The 20,949-nt window shown below is 51.1% G+C and overlaps 1 protein-coding gene across 2 annotated transcripts; it reads right to left on the minus strand.

Annotated features, from left to right (window-relative positions):
• Positions 1 to 5,122: 5,122 nt before the first annotated feature.
• PIG-T (phosphatidylinositol glycan anchor biosynthesis class T) lies at positions 5,123 to 17,722 on the minus strand. Of its 2 annotated transcripts, none has more exons than XM_037219779.1 (11): positions 16,082 to 17,722; positions 12,438 to 12,615; positions 11,451 to 11,566; positions 10,774 to 10,895; positions 10,300 to 10,386; positions 9,252 to 9,443; positions 8,593 to 8,791; positions 7,889 to 8,044; positions 7,342 to 7,567; positions 6,691 to 6,852; positions 5,123 to 6,324 (listed from the first exon to the last, which is right to left on the minus strand). In XM_037219779.1, exons 3-11 carry the CDS (start codon positions 11,497 to 11,499, stop codon positions 6,171 to 6,173), a joined length of 1,347 nt encoding a protein of 448 aa, XP_037075674.1. In that variant the 5' UTR covers positions 11,500 to 11,566; positions 12,438 to 12,615; positions 16,082 to 17,722; the 3' UTR covers positions 5,123 to 6,170. The 2 variants fall into 2 exon arrangements, with proteins under 2 accessions (XP_037075674.1, XP_037075673.1); XM_037219778.1 differs by lacking the exon at positions 16,082 to 17,722 and adding an exon at positions 13,283 to 13,445.
• Positions 17,723 to 20,949: the final 3,227 nt, after the last annotated feature.

Here is a 20,949-nt window from a genome sequence, read left to right on the forward strand (position 1 = left end):
CCCAGTCCTAACTCACCGCCTCGCGTGCCAGTTCTGCCAGAGAGACCGCTGTGTGAATGACCTCGGAGTTCAGCACGGGAGGAGCGAGTGTGGGGTCGGCAGAGTCGGCTTCGGGCACCTCTGAGCCCGGACTGGGAACGCCTGCGACGCCGACTTTAAAGATGACGCCAGGGCTTGGTGAGCCTGGCGTTCGGGTCGAGCCGTCCTCTGGCGGCGTTCGGAGCGTACCGGAGCCATAGCTCGGCTGCCGCGTGATATTCGCTTGTTGCTCAAGACTGGTTGGTGTCGCCGCATTGCTTGTGGTGACGAAATGTGCGTCTGCGGCCTGGCGCAGCGCGAGCAGATTATACCACTGTAAGGATGACATAGCTCGGTAAAAATCCATTCCAATACCAAACTCCATGCACTTGTTAGGTTTAATGCACAGTTCGGATTATGCGCTACGCGGTTGTGTCTCGGGCCCGCTAAAAATAATAAGCCGATGATCAATAATGCCATCGTCATGGTCCGGCTGCTGGTATAAGCATCGCCGTATGTTACAACACGGGTAACTGTGAGAACATCTTGACATATACGGGCATTAAGGACAAAATGAGCGCTGAGGCCGCCTGGCCCCAGCCCCTAGCTATCATTCATGCGGACCTCGCGCGCTCAACTGCCACCTGAGCGCAGACTCGGCCGCCGACTGCAGAAGCACAGCCCAGCAGCATGAGTGTACTTTCTACAATGACTTCACGACGTGACATATGGCTTGATGACGTCCTCGATTTCCTCAGTTCGATATGTGAAGGGGCAGATCGACCACAGACTATGGATCATTTCCCAGGCCCCGGGCCGGCCCCTGACCAGATTGCGACCTTCGGACGCACCCGCTGCACTCCTGACAGGCACGGGGCGCGGGCGGGGGACGCGCTTAATTTGACATGGCTGCGATTATGGGACCGAGGTTACACGGCCACTTATTATCGACCTAATTAAGACAAATCAAATCTCGACGAACCGGGGTCGGTCCCCATTTACCCACGGCGCGCCGCTCGTTTCCACACAAGGCTCTTTCCCCGTCGTTGGAGGATAATTTGGGAATGCAACCTTCCGTAAAATTACGGGATAAAGCTGGCCGTGAGAAGCAGGGCCGGCCGAGCGACCTTCTGCCTGTGGTCTACGGCCACCTGATGGTCGGCGACCTGTGGTCTGGGAGGAAGGACGGGAAACCATACCGACCAGCGTTGTCGGGGCGTGGAGGCGGGTACTGTACGGATCTGTGGTCTGGGAGAAAGAACGAAAAACCATACCGACCTGCGACGTCAGGAAGGGGAGGCGAGATCCTGTACCGACCTGCAGTCTGGAAGAAAGAATGAGAAACCATAGTAACCTGCGACATTAGGAACGAGAGCCGAGGTACTATACAGACCAGAAGTTTTGAGAAGTTTCTTTCGCCCAGACTGAAGGCTTTGCAGCCATACAAATCCTACCGCAATTCAGATCAAGAAGAGCCGAGAGATTATTGAGCTGGGGGGGGGGGGGGGGGGTACTCAATCGGGCTCAAAAACCTTGTTCTGCAGCAAGATGCTTGTTTTCTGGATCAGGAGACCCTATTTTGAATGAGACCCCTTTGCTGGCACGAGAGTCACCAATTATGAGTTAGGAGGCCCCCGTTCTGGTTTCGGACATGGAGGCCCTTTGTGAATGGGAATGGTACTGCCCTGGATAAGGACGCTCCTGTATCCATCAGAATGTCCTTTTATGGAACAGGGAGTCCTGTCTTGGGAAAGACCCCTGTTCGGCCCCTGCTCGGGATTTTGTTTACATTCGTTGACTTTCATTTTGATATATATGATACACAACTTGTAGGGGGCGCGTGCCTTAGGTGCCTCCTCCGCAGACCCCTGGAATGCTGCACTGCCCCCCCCCCCCCCCCACATACACACTCGGGAGGAGGCTTTATTTTATCCAGGAGGCTCCGTGGAAATTCTGTCCCGCCCCCTACTCAAAGTTCGTGACGCCTCTCCTAAGGACAGGAAACCAGGGCCTATGATATGAAGACACCAGAGATGCGCAGATGAAACCTGAAGCGACGTTTAAGCATGTATTACATTAGATAATTAATGATATTTAGGCGTGCGTTTGCCAGCCGAAGGAGCATTACTTCGGCAGCGATCAATTTTTACGCTCATTCAAGTGGTGCTGTTCGATCTTAAAGCTTTCTAGAAGTTCATACTTTTGTAACCACCGATTACAGCAGCACGCAGCTCTCAAGAACAAGAAGGTGAGATTCTTAGGGCCCTGCTGTACCTATGGTTTTTGACATTTGCAGACATGACTTAATTAGGTCAGCTTTTCCCGCAACATTGTACCGTGAATATGATGCGGCTTTCTCACATCGCTTTGCATGGGAAACGTAAGATTTGCTAACTACGAGACGTAATGGCGGCACGAGATCACCACCATTTGACGGTAGAGGAAGGACAAGATGTGTTGGCAGAAGTGTAGACAGAAATGTGCAGCGATCACGTGCTCACGAGTGCGAACGATTGTTTCTTTGTGTTTTTTTAAGCACTGATGTCAGATGTCGACAACCAGAGCGGATAAAGACATGGAACAAATGAAACGGTGTGGCGGAACGCGCCCCTTTTTTTGAGGGAACGCGACGCTCCTTTCTGTGTAATGCTACGTTTAAGGAGCACCAGTGACTACATCGGCCATGTTAGCGCCCGGGACCTTGGCGCGGTCGGGATCCGGGAGAATGTGCCCAATGAAAACGCTTGAGCGACTTTAACACCTTATGACACGCCGACTGGGAAGCTGCGCATTGCAATACATCGATCGAAAGGTGTTCAATGTTACCTCCTCAAAACCAGTCTAGAATGTCACACACTGTGTTCTAAAACAAGAGAAGTAGAGTCAGAAAAACAAAACAGACGTGCAGTATAATATTCTGCGACCAACACTCACCCAAATTGTTTGCGTTTTCTTCCTTGATCCCTTGGCAACAGTTACCAAACCCGTCGATCCCCAAAATGCCAACGATTTTGTCAATGAGAAAGAAAAATTGTCAGGCCAGCCGAACTTACAGAACATGCTTCATGAGTCGACTGTCAACTGTCGTTATATATATATATATATATATATATATATATATATATATATATATATATATATATATTGTCCAACGTAATAATCAGCGCATCTGATCCCAAAGTCCCTGGTTCCATGTGTAGCACTTCCTTAATGATGATGATGGCCGTGTCTCTCACGTCTGCTACAAGGCCACTCATTCAACACCCCACGATGAGCATTGCTGGGAAGTGGTCTGGCAAGCGCAGTTCCGATGAATGGTGCAGTCAACCTTTAACTGGAGGAGTCATTAGTCTGGTGCAGGGATTGGTCAGGGAAGGCTGTGGCCCTTGATGGGACGTATGGCAGGAGAGAGGAGGGACAGGTGTGTCAGTTTTTGCTCTGAGTCCTCTCATACCACACCTTCCGAGGATATAACTAAGATTCCTATATATCCAGGCAGCCATAACCTTCATCTAAATCTTCATCGGTCATCACTTTCGGTGAGCGCGTTTCTGTGTTAATAACATAAGAACGGCTTGCTTTCAAATAATGCAGCCTTTCTCGCCCTGTGGTAAATTGTCACATGATGGGGAAGTCGCCTTGACAATTGTCATTTGCATGGAGTGGATTGTATCGCACGCAAGTTGCAAATGCCACATACTTTCGAACACCGCACTAGGCTCTGCTGCTTTACAGTTCAACGCGACCGCAACGTGACAAATTTGGCCTCGTTTTATTCAACTAGCTTGCATAATTACTGCCATCTCCCTTTCGGTTGCTCGAGTAGAACTAGTCATTGGGCTCACATGGTCATCGTGTCGACGTATAAGCAGTATGACAATAAGTCATGCCAATTATGTCAGTCGATCGCTCACAGTCACGTAGCCAATGACATTGCCGGCTCATGTATTACTGCTGCAATGAACGGCTGACACATTTGCCACTCGACATCTTGAAAGGCTGCGCTGCACTAGCAGTTATAAATGTGCTTTGCACGGAAATCCACCGTAGCCTGTCAAGTTTGGCATTATTCCGTGGCAGGTGGGTGCTACCTTCACGCGCCACCGTTTCACTGGATATATTTCGTAACCCAAAAGACTCATAATGTACCTGTACCAAACTTCTTACACAAACGATTCGTACTGAAGCGCCTGCCCATTTGAAAACATCTGTCAACCGGACCTACGTCAGCTAACTGCGGCAATGCAGACTGATGCTGTGCGGTACCGCACCGTGTCCCTGCAAAGATGGCGATGTATCTGATTAGCGCCAGGTGCTTGGAGCAAGTCGACATGCTGGGAAGAATGCATATGCAGGGTCTCGTCCGGTTTCCTTCCAATGAATAGGCCAGAAAGCAATTAACATAACAATTTGTCGCCAGCTGGTAGGTCGATCGCTCAAGGTTAAACATGTTTTCACGCTTCGCCTCGGGTGGGTATCGATTGATGTTTTAGTTTTCTTACCGGCAAGTTTTAAACACCGCCGGGCAGTTAGAAAGCCGTGAAGATAGATGACATGACCTGGCCTATGACCTCCGGGCCAAAGGACGCCAGCAAGATCGCTTCTCTCGGGGCGATAGTGTCAGCAATCAGTCTAAAACCTCAGAGCCATCTACCCACAGAAAAAGAAAGGTGCGGTTACAAGATTCACGGGCAGATATGCGCTGAGCATGCCGCGACACCAAACGCATCGAATAAACGCCGCCGACAGTATTTTCTTACGTTGCCAACATGCTGATTGATTGGCTCATAGCCTATTTGTAAGACACCATAGGAGTAACTCCAACCGCGGGGCGCAAACAGCTGACTGCAGTGGGATAGCTTGGCCCGAGACCGATCTCAACTAAAATTAATCATTCATGTCACCGTTGCCACTGGCGGCCACCAACACGAAGCCAGTTTTACAGTCCCACTGAAGCGCTAGCTGTCCGGACCACGGGATACATGCCCAGTTCCGTGCAACGATGACTAGCCGGGTAGGTACACGGCTTGACTTAGCGCCACATCGCGGATGGATGGCAGCCACATTTACCGACTTACCTGACATGTCGGGCTAAATCACCTGCAACTGTTCATCGTATATTTCGCACGCGACACCGCTTAGCGATGCATGAGCACAGTTCATCAACTGGTGTGAATGAGCGTGAAGTCTCACTCGACAAGTATCATCACATACGTGGGCATGCATTACGGCTTGGTTCCTCTCGCCCGAGACTAGCGTTTCACAGAGGTCAACTCTGGCGGATCGCCTACGCTTTCTTACGGTCTCTTCAACGTCCCGTGTGATCGCCACCAGACATATCAGCACCAGTCTCTGCACGAACGGCATCTTACCAGCTCGTTATGAACTCGTTTCGCGAGTGCCTAAGCCCGATGAACGCAGGAATGTGGCGGTGAGGGGGGTGGGGGTGGGGGGTGGGAGGACACCCTCCTGCTGTACGACTGTTCCAACAGGGTCTTTGAAACACAAGGCAATGCGTGTGAGCAGTGCTATACACTGCACCAGTAAAAAGTTTCGCTGAGCCAGCGGTGGCTACTTTGGATTCTAGCTGACACAGTTGGCAGACATTTAAATGATCACATTGCAGGCAGACATAATGATAGCAATGTTGGCAGAAATTATAATAGCATTAATGGTAGACGTTATACTGATAACGTTGTTGGCAGACACTGCATTGATAATGCTGTTGGCAGACATGATAATATCGTCAGCCAACCAGTATTGTTTGAATGCTGCTGGCACTGTTGGCCTACCCCGGCAGTCAGCTGGGGAGCGGGATCAGCGGCAGTACACCACGTGCAGAGCGTGGCCCGACGCTGGCAGGACGTGGCCGGTGTGCGTAGATCTGAGATCATGGTGGAGAGGTGGCCACCGCGCCGGCTTCCCAAGGCGCCGCAGAGTGACCCGCAGCGACCTGCAGGGCCTCCAGTGACCTCGGAGCAAGCACACCCTCTCAGGGATCGCATCAGACACAGCCTGCATCACGCGCGCGGCTGAGCCCCGTCCCAGCTTGGTTTGCCTCTTCCGGGCGCCGGCGTCGGATCGGCGGCGTCAGTGTTTTGGCTGATGACCGGCAGAGGGCCGGTGATGCGGCGCTCTGGCTGGGCCCGACTTCAGTCGGCCTTGGTAGCCTTGGCCGGCGCGGTATGAGCCGTGGCCGACGGCGATTGGCCGCCGGGCCGGCAACGCGACAGCAGCCGACCAATGGCGTCGCGGAGTCGGGTGACGTAGCCCGGCTTCTCATCGCTGATTGGCACTAGAAGCAGCCTGGGGGAACGGCACGTACTGACCGTCACCGGTATTCTTCGCCATTTGCACGTGAGCGGATTGCTTTAAACCAAGCCACATAAAGCGACCGGCGTAAAACACATGCCAGCAACAGTTGAAAATGCTGTTCGGTCACACCATAATCATGACTACTGAGCCTGCGGGTTAGCCCGTCAGACTTGACGTCAAACTCCGGCGGACAACTTTCGAGCTCACCTCCGCCCATGCTCTGCAGATGAGCTCTATCCACACCACCACCCACGCGCCAATGCTCGGCATACCCGCGCAGCCCGCGCAGGAGAAGCCCCCCCCCCCCCCTCCCCGCGCCGCGGCGCCCGTGAGACACCGCACCCGTCGGCCGCCTACCGTTTGGTGCAGATGTTGTGTAGCGGTCCGAAGGCGAGCGCCACCACCGTGCACACCAGGCATATGACGTTGTACGGCATAGAGAAGTCGGGCGTGGGCAGCGTAACCAGCTGGTTCTCGGCCGACAGTCGGACGAACATGCGACCCTGCTCCACCGGCGGGCTGACGGCGGCGCGGCGCCAGGTCACGAGGTACGGTGGCATGTTGGCGACGGGGCCATGGGAATACACTGATACGTGGCAGGGGTACACCGGTACGCGGGATTAGGCGATATAGAGACACGCGGCGTCAGGTCAGGGGACGTAATGACATGCGGCACAGAGTCACGGGGGATCTACTGACACAGCTCTGGTCCGGGGATACATAGAGAAACGTCACATGGTCACACATACAGTCACCCACTGCATGGGGGTCCGGACGTACAGTCACACATGGCGCGAAGTCATGCGGATTCAACGCGTAGCATGAGATCACATAGATGTGCTAACAAGTCACATGACATGGGAGTCAGAAGATACACCGGCACATAGTACGAGGTGCCACTTGAGGAAGGCCTGTGCCGTGGGGACACAACGACAAGGCACGGAGCTATCGGTCACAGGGATGCCGTCTAGCGCCGGGGGTCTATCAGGGTGTATGAGGGTGCCGCACCTGCGATGCGGGTGCCGGGTGACGTTGTCGGCTGGCAGCAGGGCGCTGACCACGGCGCCCGGCAGGTAGAAGCCGTGGTTGGCGTCGGGCGGATACTCGTGCCACTTGAGGAAGGCCCGCTCCGCCTGCACGCTGACCGTGGCCACGCTGAGCGGCGGCACGCGCAGCGCCAGCTCCAGCGTGTACGGCCGCTGCCGGTCCCGGCCCGGCACCAACCGCTGGTACACTGTCCGGGGCGGCGGGGGGGGGGGGGGGGGGGGTCAGAGCAGGGAAGACGGGGCACACAACACCAGCCGCTGGTACACTGCCCCAGGTGGCCGGCACTGTTACAACACGGACGTGTGACTTGGCCGGTGGCCTCAGCCCGACTGACCTGGCTGGATGGCCTGACCGCCGACTGAGCCGGCTGGATGACCTGGCCGCCGACTGACCTGGCTGGATGACCTGACCACCGACTGACCCGGCTGGATGACCTGACCGCCGACTGACCCGTCTGGATGACCTGACCACCGACTGACCCGGCTGGATGACCTGACCGCCGACTGACCTGGCTGGATGACCTGATCGCCGACGGTGACCTTGAGCGTGTGCAGGTAGAGCCGGATGTACCAGGGCACCACCTGCAGCACGGCCACCTCCAACGGCCGGGTGCGCTGCGAGCTGTGCAGCTGCAGACTGAGCCCGACGGAGAACTGGCCAGAGCCTGCGCGCACGGCCGGAGAGCGCGGGGTCAGGTGCGCCACTCGCCGACTACCACAGCAGGTCACCAGAGAGAGGCACTTCCCCCGGCGGCCCCACAGCAGGTCACCAGAGCGGGCACTTCACCCGGCGACCCCCACAGGGAGAGAGGCATATGCTACCATACCCAGATATACGTGATGTGGGCCATTAGGGTGCTCTGTGTGGGAACCAATTAGCAAGAAGCAGCTAGTTATGCACGTTTAATACACGACAATATCCCGAACAGCAGGGCATACCACATTCTGCGACAGCATAGATTTGCGCTGCTAGTGCGAACAAGGCAAAACACTGGTGCCTTCGTTGGTTGGCCAGGCAGCCAGATGTCTTTTATTCCCTCGGCGTCCCACTCCCGCTCGCCAGGCACTCTGCGTTCCCACCTCACCTGCCTGGTACTCCATGACGGTCAGTGGCGGGGATGGGGTTCAGATGCGGCGGTACTCCCTCACCTGCCTGGTACTCCATGACTATCAGTGGCAGGGACGGGGTCCAAATATGGCGGTGCTCCCTCACCTGTCTGGTATTCCGTGACGGTCAGCGGCAGGGACGGGGTCCAGATGTAGCGGTGCTCTCGAGCATAGTCGGCCCGCAGGTTGACACCGCCGGCCGCCGTCAGGTTCCGCACATCGTACACGGCGAACGAGGCCGTATGCCCGGCCACCGTTGACTGAACCACACCCTCGGGGGCTGGCGTCAGCACGAACGGGTGCGTCTGAAATGGCAGCGGCATGATTTTATTTGTCATATAGTAGTGGCTCTGGAAAGGACAAGCACTGGGAGCATTGTACTTACGTGACTCCGGGTGCAAAATAATGTTGAGTGCTCTTTTCTGTCAACTAACAGTAAAAAATAAACACAATGAATTAAGTGGACTGAACAAGGTCTTAACCAAACCGAAGCAGAGAACAAAACCGCACCTAAGGTCTTGACAGACTTCTGACCTTATTCTGGAGTAAACATATGTATATTCCACTAGTTCATATCCCCACGCTCGCATTTAGACAAAGTACGTCATGTTGTTATGAGCAAGCTGTTATACCCCGCAGGACACTCAGTAAACCAGAGAGCTGATCAGCGCGCTCATCAAGGCGATCTACACGACCCCGTGCAGCAGCAGCCCTCTCAGCCCAGCTGGCCTCAGGCCAGCAGCCGGGCCCCTACCGCAAGCGCACCTCGTTGGCGGCCGTGTCGACGAACACGTGGCTGTGCTGGGCCAAGGCGCAGGCGCTGAACAAGCCAGCGCCGAACAGCGTCTTGGTGGACCAGTTCTGGCGCGGGCCCTGACGCCGCTCGAACGTCACCGGCTCGTACACCAGCGTCACCGACTGCGCGATCTCATACCCCAGCCGCGAGCAGCGCTCGTCCTGCCCAGGAGAACGGGGTCATAACGGGTCAGGGCCATGTCGTACACCAGACGGGAGCCCCGCGCCAGCCCTCGTCGGGACGGGGTCACAGGGGGTCAGGGCCATGTCGTACCCCAGACGGGAGCCCCGCGCCAGCCCACGTCAGGACAGGGTCACAAGAGGTTAGGGCCATGTCGTACCCCAAACGGGAGCCCCGCTCCAGCCCTCGTCGGGACGGGGTCACAAGAGGTCAGGGCCATGTCGTACCCCGGGCGGGAGCACCACACTGGCCCTGGTCAGGAGGGTGGCATTACAAAAGGTCAGGGCCATGCAGTACTCCAGGCAGGAGCAACCACCTAGCCCTCGCCAGGGGGCCGGAAGAGTTACACTGGGTCTACAGTATGCTGTATGGAAGCAAGCACAGGATCCATCGTGGTCCAGAAGTCTGGACAAAGGGGACAGGAAGAGCCAGTTGGTGTATTGGCAGGTTACACAGAGAAGACAATGGACAGGATGCCAGACCCTCATATTCTGGGTCACATGTCACACCAACACACCAGGGTTCCTCGCGTTCAGTCTCAGGTTAGGATGGCGGGTCAAGGCTGAAGTTGGGGTCATCAACAGGGCGACAGGATGCCAGATCCTATTGCATGCACAGCTCGTCATTACCCGCTGGCACCGCGTTCCAGATCACAATAAGATGGCCTGTGAAGCAGCACGCGAGAACCGGACGTACTACTACAAATCTTTACATTAGTGCTCACAAGCAGCAGGACTGCTAAGTGTACAACTTCCTGGCATAGTGCAGCTGGTTTGCAATCCAGACAAGTACGAACTTTACACCACGGACAGAATGAGATCCGAGGTGTGCTCTTACGGCGCAGACGGGCCTGAAGTCAACGCTGAGGGAGTGGTAGCTGGTGCTGTACAGGTGGGTTGGGTTGAGCAGCATAGACAGGCCAGCCTGTGAACAGCCAGACACAGTGTTCTGCAATACAAAACACCAGTAGCAGCTGCACAGTGGGAGGGGGAGCAAAGCTGTAACCAGTTACAAACGACAACAAGAATTACAAAAACTACAGCTATTGTGCTGATAAGGGCTGTGCAATCTCAGCCAGACTTCAGTGAACGTTAAAGGCCATGTGCCACCCCACCTACGTTGGTGCACGGGACTGAGCCCTAACCACGAAGGAACATATCTCAAAAGTGAAACTAGCACTTCAGCCCAAGCCCATCGAGATCGGCTCAGCTCTCGGACTCTGGCGACGGCCCAGGTAAAGACGAGCCTTCCGTGGACTTGGGCGCGTCGTTGGCCGGACGGTGGAGAGCGCGGCGCGCGCGCGGGCCCAACCTTGGCGCCGCACGGCAGCAGCTTCTGCCAGGGCGTGAGGTTCTCGGTACAGGTGGCCTCGCGCGGCAGGCTGGCCGTGCGCAGCAGCCGGCTCTCCGACTGGGCGGCGTCCGACACCACGCCTGGCGGCGGTCAGGGCGCCGGTCACCACGCGGCCCGCTCACTGCGTCCGACACCACGCCTGGCGGCGGTCAGGGTGCCGGTCACCACGCGGCCCGCTCACTGCGTCCGACACCACGCCTGGCGGCGGCCCGTGCGCCGGTCACCACCCGGCCCGCTCACTGCGTCCGACACCACGCCTGGCGGCGGCCCGTGCGCCGGTCACCACGCGGCCCGCTCACTGCGTCCGACCGGCGCCACGGATCGGCGGCATGAGGCCGGCCCGTGGGTCAGCCGGCGCCGTAGGCCGATACGCACCGCCGAGGGAAGCACACAGGAACTGGACCCAGTATGATAGGCGTTTTGAATGAAAGGCAGCACGTCTCAATGAAAATGTGGGATTTGAAATGAGATGGAAATCCCATTGAATGTGCCGCAACAAAAATATGTGGTTTCCTAGAGAAATGACTTCGTGAAGAAACAAACATTCGCAGTGAGACCGACGCTGCGCGCGAAAACTGTCGTGATGAGCCAATCCCACACGACTCAGACCCCTAGCGAAGCGCAACGGGCCGCACCTTGAGGCCGGTACGCAAACGACGGCGACGCAGTGACGGTCTGGTCCATGAAGTTCAGCGACGCACAGAACAGGCCCGACAGGGCGTTCACCAGACTCCGCCAGGCCTCGTCGACGCTGGCGACAACGCATCAACATATGTGCATACACAGTTCATAAAGGCCAGAATAACATGAGTATACATGCAGTGCTAGCTTATAAGGTCAATTTCTGACTATGTCATTGATTGCAAAAAAGTACCACTTTTTCCTATGATCTGCATAGGTACCCCACTTATGGTTCATACCATATCTTTAACATATCTTGAGCTGTTCTAGGTTCACAAAATATTGTGTATTCATGGCTTAGCAGCTTGCTTTTCAGCAAGTGCCACATGATATGGACTCAGTACCATACACCACATGAGTTGAAAACCAAACAAAATATACACAAAGACAGCTGTGATGGGGCTGATGGCCTTTTCAAGAGCAGCAGCACCAGCAACCAACAAAAACAAAGACAGACACCAGGTCCAGTGCTGGTTACATCTTCATCCTTTTCAGTGATGGTAAGTTTCCTTGTGATGATACTTATTATGTTACCTCACAAAATTGTAACCTGATGACTGGCATGCTTCATTTTGGGATCAAGGGAATAAGGGTTAAGTGGTGTTCTTTCCCTACACATTAAGTCACTCAGCCTGAGTCTTACTCTAGTTTAACCACCAGTGTTGTTTTTGACTCTAAAAAGAGGAGCCTTTCTGTATGACACAACACCAAAACCCTATAAACCCACCCAATACAATGATATAAATGGTACTGGCACAGACCTGCTGCTCCAGGCAGAGCCCTGCTTGATAACCAAATAAGATAGATATAGATGGATGCATTGGAACTGAAAACATGATAAAAAGTACACTACTACACTTGTGCAGTGAAGTGCAATATCAGTGAACTGATGTTAAAATTGAAACCAAATGTATCGACCTTGCTGCTAGCTGGGCACTCACTCTGGTGTGTCTGGCTGGAACCAGACCCAGAGCTGGGCTCCTGTGCCTGCCTGTCTGGCAGGGTATCCCCATGTCTGGTGCCTCCAGAAGCCTTGGGTAAGAGACAGATGGAGTTCCTGAACATGGTGATGTGAGATGACCTCACCAAGTTGGCGGGGCACCAGGTGGAAATGTGGTCCTGCAATGAAACATTTAGAGTGTGTTAACAAACATTCATTTCCTGTCTATTGTCACAGCCCTGTCTATGATACTGTGCATAAATGACCCCTTTTGTGCATTAAAAGTACAGTCGATAGCTTTCTCTAGCCTAGCCTCCTGCTCACTGACTAAGTTTCAAGTTTCTTTTACCTGACAATTAGTTCTAGAGTACTGATTCTTGAAATCCATATTGAAAAATATTGATTGTTTCACCTGGAGCTGGTGGCTATCATGCACCAAACTCTAAAAACTCAAATGCAATGCATGTGTGCTACAATTCTTGCTGCAATGGCAATGGGATTGGCATACTCAGGGCAACATGTGCTTTTGCAGTCTGGACACTGGGAATGAGCACCAGAAGAGGTCCAGATTCTGGCACCACTAGAACGAAAGCATCAGCATGAGCTGTCAGGTGAGCTGCTATAAGCTTGATTGTCTGTGGTGATTTCACAACATAGTATGCTGTGGAAAGTGTGCAGCATTAACATCTGGCAAAATTCTTCCCTGGGGATAGCATCACCATGCGAGCTGGGATCTATTGGTTGCACATACATCACATAAAACACCTCATAAGATAAACTCGCCGAATTAGCAGTGCCCACAGCACAAGCCGGCAGTCACGACGCGCGTCACAACACAAACCGTACCGGCAACATCATCCGCGCTGATCACAAAGTCGAACTGGGCAATTACGTGGCCACTAGATAGAGGCTTAATAAGTAAAGACTCATTGAATGTATCTAGAGCTATAACTGGTGCCAATACCACACAAAACGCAAGGAATATGCAGGCAGCGCCTGACATCCTGGGCGCCGCCATCTTCAAATGATGCTAAGGTCTTATTTATACATCGGTTTTGGCACAGCTAATAATCCGAACTATTTCTTCGATACAAAAAGATGACGAAGCAATATTTAACATTAGAACGCTACTTTTAACCTTTTTCTGTGCTTACAAGGTAGCGTAAACAACAATTATTCTTTGACCCCTTGATTGATTCGTGAGTGCTGCCCTCTATACCGACATTTGTAAGTGCTGGCATCTCGATTGGGCGTTTGAGTGTTTCTCTTATACTCGGGATTTGTCGTCAGAGGATCTCGATCTGCCTCAGGGGCCAATCCAAATGGGAGACCAGGATGTCATACCCTCATCTTTTGCCCTCTGGGTTCCGGAAGGGCCACTTAGCTAGCCAAACTGACGCTTGCTTTGGCACAAAGCGTAAACTTCTCGACGCATTCGACCTTCAGCCGACCAGGAAAGTACACAAGGGAAAATGAAGGACCCGTGCTAACCTAATCATTTTTTTTTGACTGATTGAAAGGGCTATAGTAAGAGAAACTTAAGCGTGTAAAACGCTGTTCAAAACTTGCGTTGTTCAGAAGAGAACACTTGAAAATGTGGTTACCCGGGACCCCATATGTTGCCTTGTCAGGGTACTCGTGTCACGGGAGGACCCACCACGTTGCTGACGAGTTCTTCGCATTTGCTCGGAATAAGCTCTAATGTTAAGTATGTGGGCCTACATTAATCTATCTGAGCACTCTAGATCGCTCAAGAGCCCTTCACGGGCTCTTTGCATCCGTCCGGAAAGCTCAATACGATGTTACAGAGGTCCATCATGTTAACGTGCTGGGATACCTGCTCCCGGCAGCTCAGGGGCCCTCCACAATTGTGTAGAATTATTCTCCTTTGCACGGTGGCTCCTACATTTTGCTAAGGATTGTTGACTTAATCTACCGAGACACTCAATGCTAAGCGATCCTCTACATTGGTGTGGTGCTCTTCCCATTTGCTCTCCCAGCGGTGACGAACCCTATACCCTATAAAGTTTACTGGATGACATCTTGATATGATCTCATTTTATGATGTTCTAGATGACACTTAATATTATATATATATATATATATATATATATATATATATATATATATATATACATGGTATGGTCATTGATCTCCTAGGACCTTTAACATGCGCTCGGGTGCTCGGGTAGGGGATCAGTTTAGCCGCCCTCCCCGCAAGATTTTTTCCGGAATGGTTTGCGAACAGCGCGGCGTAGCCGTACGAAATTTTGCGTAGCTTCCACAATTAAATAGCGAATCGTTTGGAACCAAAAGGATAGATGCACCTTGTAAGGTCTTTGACCGACGTTAGGTCATGGTTGGGCCATGAATTTAGCTCAGACACTGTCTGGGAAATCGTTCAATCTCATGCAACAACGGAGTATTAGATGAAGCCATACATCTCTGATAGTTTTTTAGTTGAATGCTTTTTTGTCTTGTCAAGAAAGTAAAAAAGATCATTTTCAAAATAAAAAAGCACAGCAATTGAATGAACAGATTCCATTGACCTGGGGCCAGCTATAAGATCTAACCAAGATAAAAACAGCATGCTTCATTGCTTGATGGCTTGCAACATAGGGTAGTTTCTGGTGCTCAGTTTCAAATTAATTGATAGCTGGAAAAGTATGATACATCTTCCATGGACTTGCTAAAGATCAGAAAAGGCCACTGACAAAGTCATCATTTTGCCTCTAGGAACACACTGCTTAGCGTAATCTTTGGCGTGTATTCAGATGCATGCCTGAAAGCAGTCTTGTCTGATTTTGGTCACCATGACGTTGGAAAGGCCAAACATGGTCACTGACCTTACATGAATAGAAGTGACTTTTTTATTACGACAGATGTCTAATTTCTGCGGACTTTGGACACCAATTGGAGTTTCACTCTGCTGGACCTTATTTGATTCGGTGGTCATAACCTAGCTATGAGCCTCAAATTTTCACATAAGTGAGTCCGCATAAAGGGCAACACATCCTCTGAACTTAACGTTTCTAGCTTTCTTTGGTTTTAGGTATCAGGTTATGGGGAGGGGGGGGGGGGGGGTAGGCAGACTGATTCCTTCCACCCAAGCGAAGAGTATCCATTCGGCCACCCTGGGGTGTGTTAGGAAGTTCATGGCAGGTATCTTTTGCGTTCCCTGTTTCCAAAATATTTGAGACAACCATACAAACTACCCCATAAAGCAAGCTCTCCAGTAAAAAAGCAGGTTAGTTTTGACCGCGGTCTGACCACCATGCCTGACCCTAGGTCAATGGAATTTGTTATTACTCTGAGCTTATCATTGTTTTATTGCTTAAGAAACTATCTCAGAGATGTACGGCTTTGTCCAACATTCCGTTGTCGCATCAGATTGAGCGATTTCCTAGAAATTGACTTCGCTGGCAGCCACAGCTTAGCTTTGACCTGCCATAGATCAGCGACCTTATTAAGTACATATGCATTGTTCATAATAAGATTTCAGTTAGCTAGAGTGAAGCAAAGATTGGCGTAGCTGAGCTGCGCTCCTCCAAAGTTATTTTATAAGAAGCTTTTGAGGGAGGTCAAAATCATCACTACCCTAGCGTGTTAACCTTCCCGGACACTCTCGATTGCCCATAGGCTCACCTCATTTATCTTGGGTACTTCATGTTTGCTCGGAGGACCCAGCACCGGGTCCTTCTTGAGTTTACTTGCAAACACACTTTTGATCTCTCAGCAGCCCCTGCAGTTGTTTTGGTTTCCCTCTATTAGCTCGGGGCCCTACGTCATGGCCGGAGGCCCTATATGCAAACCTCCCGGGCAACTCCCAATCGTTTCGGGTCCCACCACAATGGTCGTGGGGGCTCTTCTCGTTTGCTCAGAGGCTCCAGCACGAAACCTCCGTGTTAACCTGGGCGGGCCTCTGTGTTGAACTGTCTGCGCCGCCATACCCCTCACCACCCAGATGCCGCCTACATTGGTCTTGGGTTCCCCCGTTCCGCCCAAGAGCCTTCGCTGTTGGCGGATGCCCAACACGTTAATCGGCAGAGACACTCATGATTGCTCCGAAACCCTCCACATTTGTCTTGGGTGTTTCCTATGAGCTCAAAAGAACCTTATACTCGTGCCAAAAATACGTATGTGCTTCCGATTGCCAGCACTTTGTCATTCATGGTGCTTCGCCTGCGAGCGGACGTGAAGAGGTGATAATTGAACATTATTGCCACCTTATGCCTTTGCCCATATGCTGAAGTATGGTGGTTGTGGTATATTGGCTTTTAACGTAGCCATTCGATACATCAGTTATTTACATCAAGCATTCAACGATTCACCATCGGGCGACTGAAATGCGCATTTTCTCCAGCTTTCGTAAAAGATCTTTTTGCCACGAAGCCTTCGGCCGGGATCAGTTTTTGAAGCTCAAGGTGAGTAGTATTTTAGTCGGCCACTGGAAGATTTTCGGTATCTTAGAGGACTACAACAGAAGAGATCATCCTTAACCACAACTTAACTGTGCGTGTCTTCCGGCATTTTTGGTTATGTGCAGACCTGGAAAAATCAATTCACGTACATCGGTCCAAGACCTACAACATGCGAATTTGTACTTTGTGGTTGACCGAACCAGCTAGCCGACCTGGATAAGCTGAAGTTTTTTTTTTGTACAAAGACATGCGCGCAAGTCCGAACTGCGGATTTCAGATACGGTCACGATTACTGACTTCTGCAGGTGCTTAATCTTTGTTTTAAGTTTCCTTTACCTTAACCTTAACCTTTCCTTGACCTTTCGTTAACGTAAGTTTCAGCTGTTGGCCTTTCGATCATGCGCCAACAATCAGGTGTTATGAAAAACGTTCCAGCAATCGCTTGTCCCACGGGAAAATCATGAGATGTAGCGATGAAATGTCTGAGATTGGTTGGAAACGTTCAGAAGATGATAATAAGGCAACTATCCATTTACCTTCATGATAAGTTATCATCTTTATGATATGCAGTGATGCGTGCTACAGTGCTGCTTGCCGCTCCCTCTTTACGGAATCCTGGATCATCTCCTGAGTTAAGGTACATTTTATCCCCGTCATGTATTGCAGCCAATTCGCTACACCCTTTTTTATCTCAACATGATGCCATGTTGGAGAAACCACGTGCACAGAAAGTGGCCCTCTCCAAAGCTTGCCACAGAACAGATAACTGCAGCTGCCACATGGTCCAGTGACGGCGATCTGTGCATCATCAGCGTATCTGGCCACCGTTACACGGAATCCGTTGGTTTCAGACGGTATATGACACGCAAGGTCATCACTGTTTATGTTCTACAAACAGATGGCCGAGGTAGGTACTCTGCAAAGTGCCAATAGCGATATTTGATGGACTAGATAGCGGGTCTGTCACTCTTACTCGCTGTGTGTGACCCCCCCCCCCCCCCCCCCCCCCAGATAGTTCTCGAGCCATCCGGTGGAAAATTGGAGCAGCAGAAGCAGAAGCAGAAGCTTCAATGAAAGCAATAAAAGTTCATGAGAATCTAGCGTGACCCGCCACATCAAAACTAAGAATTCCAGCCGAGAGTGCCCCAACAGGTTAATAAATTGGTCAAGTACTTTGTTAATAATTTGTGTTTATTTAATACATCATTTGTGCAGGGGGTTTTTTTGGGGGGGGGGCGTGGGGAATGGGGAGGGGAAAATCCCATTAGCATGAAAGATCCCCATTGTACATTCGTATAGCATATCCGCGACCCAAATACCGATTTCGTGTGAGGTTCAGGCCACTTTGTTCTTGTATTGAGGGAACTTCTTTTTGTGAACCTCTGACTCATGGTTTCGCTATACCTGGCCTCCATACCCACTTCTCGTCTTGCAGTCAGACACCTGAAAGACAATTCGGTTTCGCTAGAATGTTTTATTGCAGCGTCACTCTGCCTCCTTGGCGTTTATTAAGTGCCGGGCCAGTTGACCCCGAGCGCACGTGCTCAGCTGTCCCCGGCAGCTCAGCTCTTGGGCGCTATTCTTTTCGCAGAACAGGCACTCCGAAGCAGTGAAACATCAGTGGAGTTAAAAATGCAGTTGAGATAAGCAATGTTTGTCTCTAATACGAACCTGGGCGACTGGTTGAATACGATACGCTCGGGTGGGGGTCAATGAAACCCCTGAAATATAAAAATTAGGAGAGATAGAGACACTTACTTCAAAGGGGGCTTTAGCATGCTTGTGAACTCGTTGTGTCCAAATTTGATATTCCTAGGCTATGACCCTCGCGTCACAGATGATTAAGCAAAGCCAGCCTCCAGATTAGTGTTCAAAGGGCCCCAGACGTCCTCACGCAGCCGCCTTGAGCCTAGATATCTGTTCTAAACAAAAAGCCACTGGTGTTTATCAGCCGAGTTGCTCATAAATGCGAGTTGATTTCAAAGATTTCCGTTGCTCATCCCATCCCATTTCGCGGGGCTGTGCCCCTCCCCACCTGCTAATGCTTGTCAGTTGTGCCCATCAGGTGGTAGGTGAGTACCTGTTACTCACCTGATCGTACTTTCGAGAACTGCAGGTCTAAATTATGAAAAGGTTTCGAGAAAGTTGATGGGCAAGCTTACTCTTTTGTGGTGATAATAGCACAACCAGATAATAGCTCAAAATGTGCAGCATTTCTTGGATGGTCTGCCAGACATTTCGCAAACGTGTTACCCATACCTGTAGTTTTCCGGAAATTTGTACCAACACAACCCGTCCTCCACTCCCAATCGGCAAGATTGGTTTTACCCAATCTGTGAAATCGCCTAGATGAAACCAATGCGTGCGACCGAGTTCCACTCCAGGAAGAAAACCCACACAAGCTCTTTTACCTGTGCGCGGCCAGGTTCTAAGACAACCGCGCCCGGCCGGAAGACGTTGACTTCCCCGGTGTGAACTCCAACTTATGAGAAATATGAGAAATCCGAAATCCGTAAATCCGTCCGTTTGAGAAAAACTAAGACACTATTGTGAAGGTCTCGTCAAGTCATGAAGAACATATTTTAACTTAAGGTCAAATGTGGAGTCACCAGAGGTCACAAAAGGTAAAAAACGGTCGTTCCGATAGATGCAGTTAAAACCTATGTTTACACGTCAGGACGGGTGTTAATGGGCAAGTTATAAGCGTTAAAACAGTGGGGAGTCCACTCCGGCCATTTCTGTTCACCCACAAGGATCAGGTCATATGAGGTCACTGTTCAAAAACCGTCCACCGGTAGCCTACAAGAACAGTACTTTTTCATAATGTGCTTCAAGTTTACTTTATTAGGTGCAGATGTGGATCAAAAGTATTTCAGACACAACATACCATTTTTGGGTGACCAAGAGGTAATTTGAGGTCAGCTTGGGTCAAATTCGCAAGCCATCTGGCTGAAAAGTGATAACCGGGTCTATGTGACCAGTACATTTGTTTCATGTGGTCAGTAATAGTGTGTTGCATGTCTATACATCTAAAGGAACTCAAAATCGCATAGCTGTCGTCCACAGTATGCATATTCCGTTGGACGCTTGGCAATTCATTTGCAACAAATGAGAGCAAGCAGATTGTTACATGAAGTTATACGTCATCAACTTTATAAGCACGATACGGGGGTGGTTACACCGATCGCACTCGTCCATCTAGCCTTTCCGCTTCTGACGAAACGGGTCACTGAGCTTGGATGACCTTATATGATGTTGCATATTCTCATGTAACCTCAGTATTGTAACCTACCTCAGAATGCATTACAATGATATCACAACTTGTGTCCAGTAGGGTATTCGAATTCTGCGTCCAAAAATACATAATAAAATTGCCGGTTTTAAACTTAGCATGAGTTTTGCAGAAGGCACCCATAGAGGTCGGTCATGACATTGGCCAATACCATGTGCTTTGTGGCCATGTGACCGCTAAGCATGCCAGTTAAGGATCTTTTCCTCACATACACCAGGATTGCACAAAAATGCGTTCACATTGATATTAGTTACACAGAGAAAAAACTAGCATGTTTCGAAAAATTTGAAGTAAAGAGACTCTAGGTGCTGTCATGTTCTGTTACTGAAGCAAGTTTGGACAATGGCAAACGACCCACACAAATGTTACGCTTGGTCAAATTTTTTAGAGGCTGACCTTCTGGACCAGACCTAGGCCACTCATCTTGTTGGATCAAAGCTTCAAATTTGCTCAAAAGACGCCAAATTCATTAATGATCAAGTATTGAAATTCGGTGTTGCTGCGAAAGTTCGTGTTTTTAACCTGAGCTCGAAAAACCACTAGGGATGCCAGCTTCCTCCCGTTCGGGCGCGGGTCAATGCCCGGTCGCACCTTCGACGTCCCATGGTGCGTAGCGTTAAGCTCACTGACTTGAACTTAAGCGATACACATATCTGCCACGTATCAGTACCAGCTTAATACTTCCCGGTTTTGCTGTCGCGCATTGCCAAATCGTCGATTTGTGCTCTGGGTCGTTCAGTATGCCCCCAGATGATACTGGTTGTGCAGGCTCCTGTGTGTGCACATTGCGGACGCGGGCA

This window comes from Pollicipes pollicipes, unplaced genomic scaffold, assembly GCF_011947565.3.
Source record: "Pollicipes pollicipes isolate AB1234 unplaced genomic scaffold, Ppol_2.1 Scaffold_4295;HRSCAF=5057_pilon_pilon_pilon, whole genome shotgun sequence".
Lineage (NCBI taxonomy): Eukaryota > Metazoa > Arthropoda > Thecostraca > Pollicipedomorpha > Pollicipedidae > Pollicipes > Pollicipes pollicipes.

Bases quoted from the DNA above. Each gene is read 5' to 3' on its own strand.
- PIG-T (XM_037219778.1), bottom strand. From the start codon at position 13,439: ATGTCAGGCGCTGCCTGCATATTCCTTGCGTTTTGTGTGGTATTGGCA. The intron at 12,616-13,282 runs GTACGGTTTGTG...GTTTCATTGCAG, and splicing joins CAGCGCGGATGATGTTGCCG to GACCACATTTCCACCTGGTG. The intron at 11,567-12,437 runs GTGAGTGCCCAG...CGTTGTCGCCAG, and splicing joins TTCCAGCCAGACACACCAGA to CGTCGACGAGGCCTGGCGGA.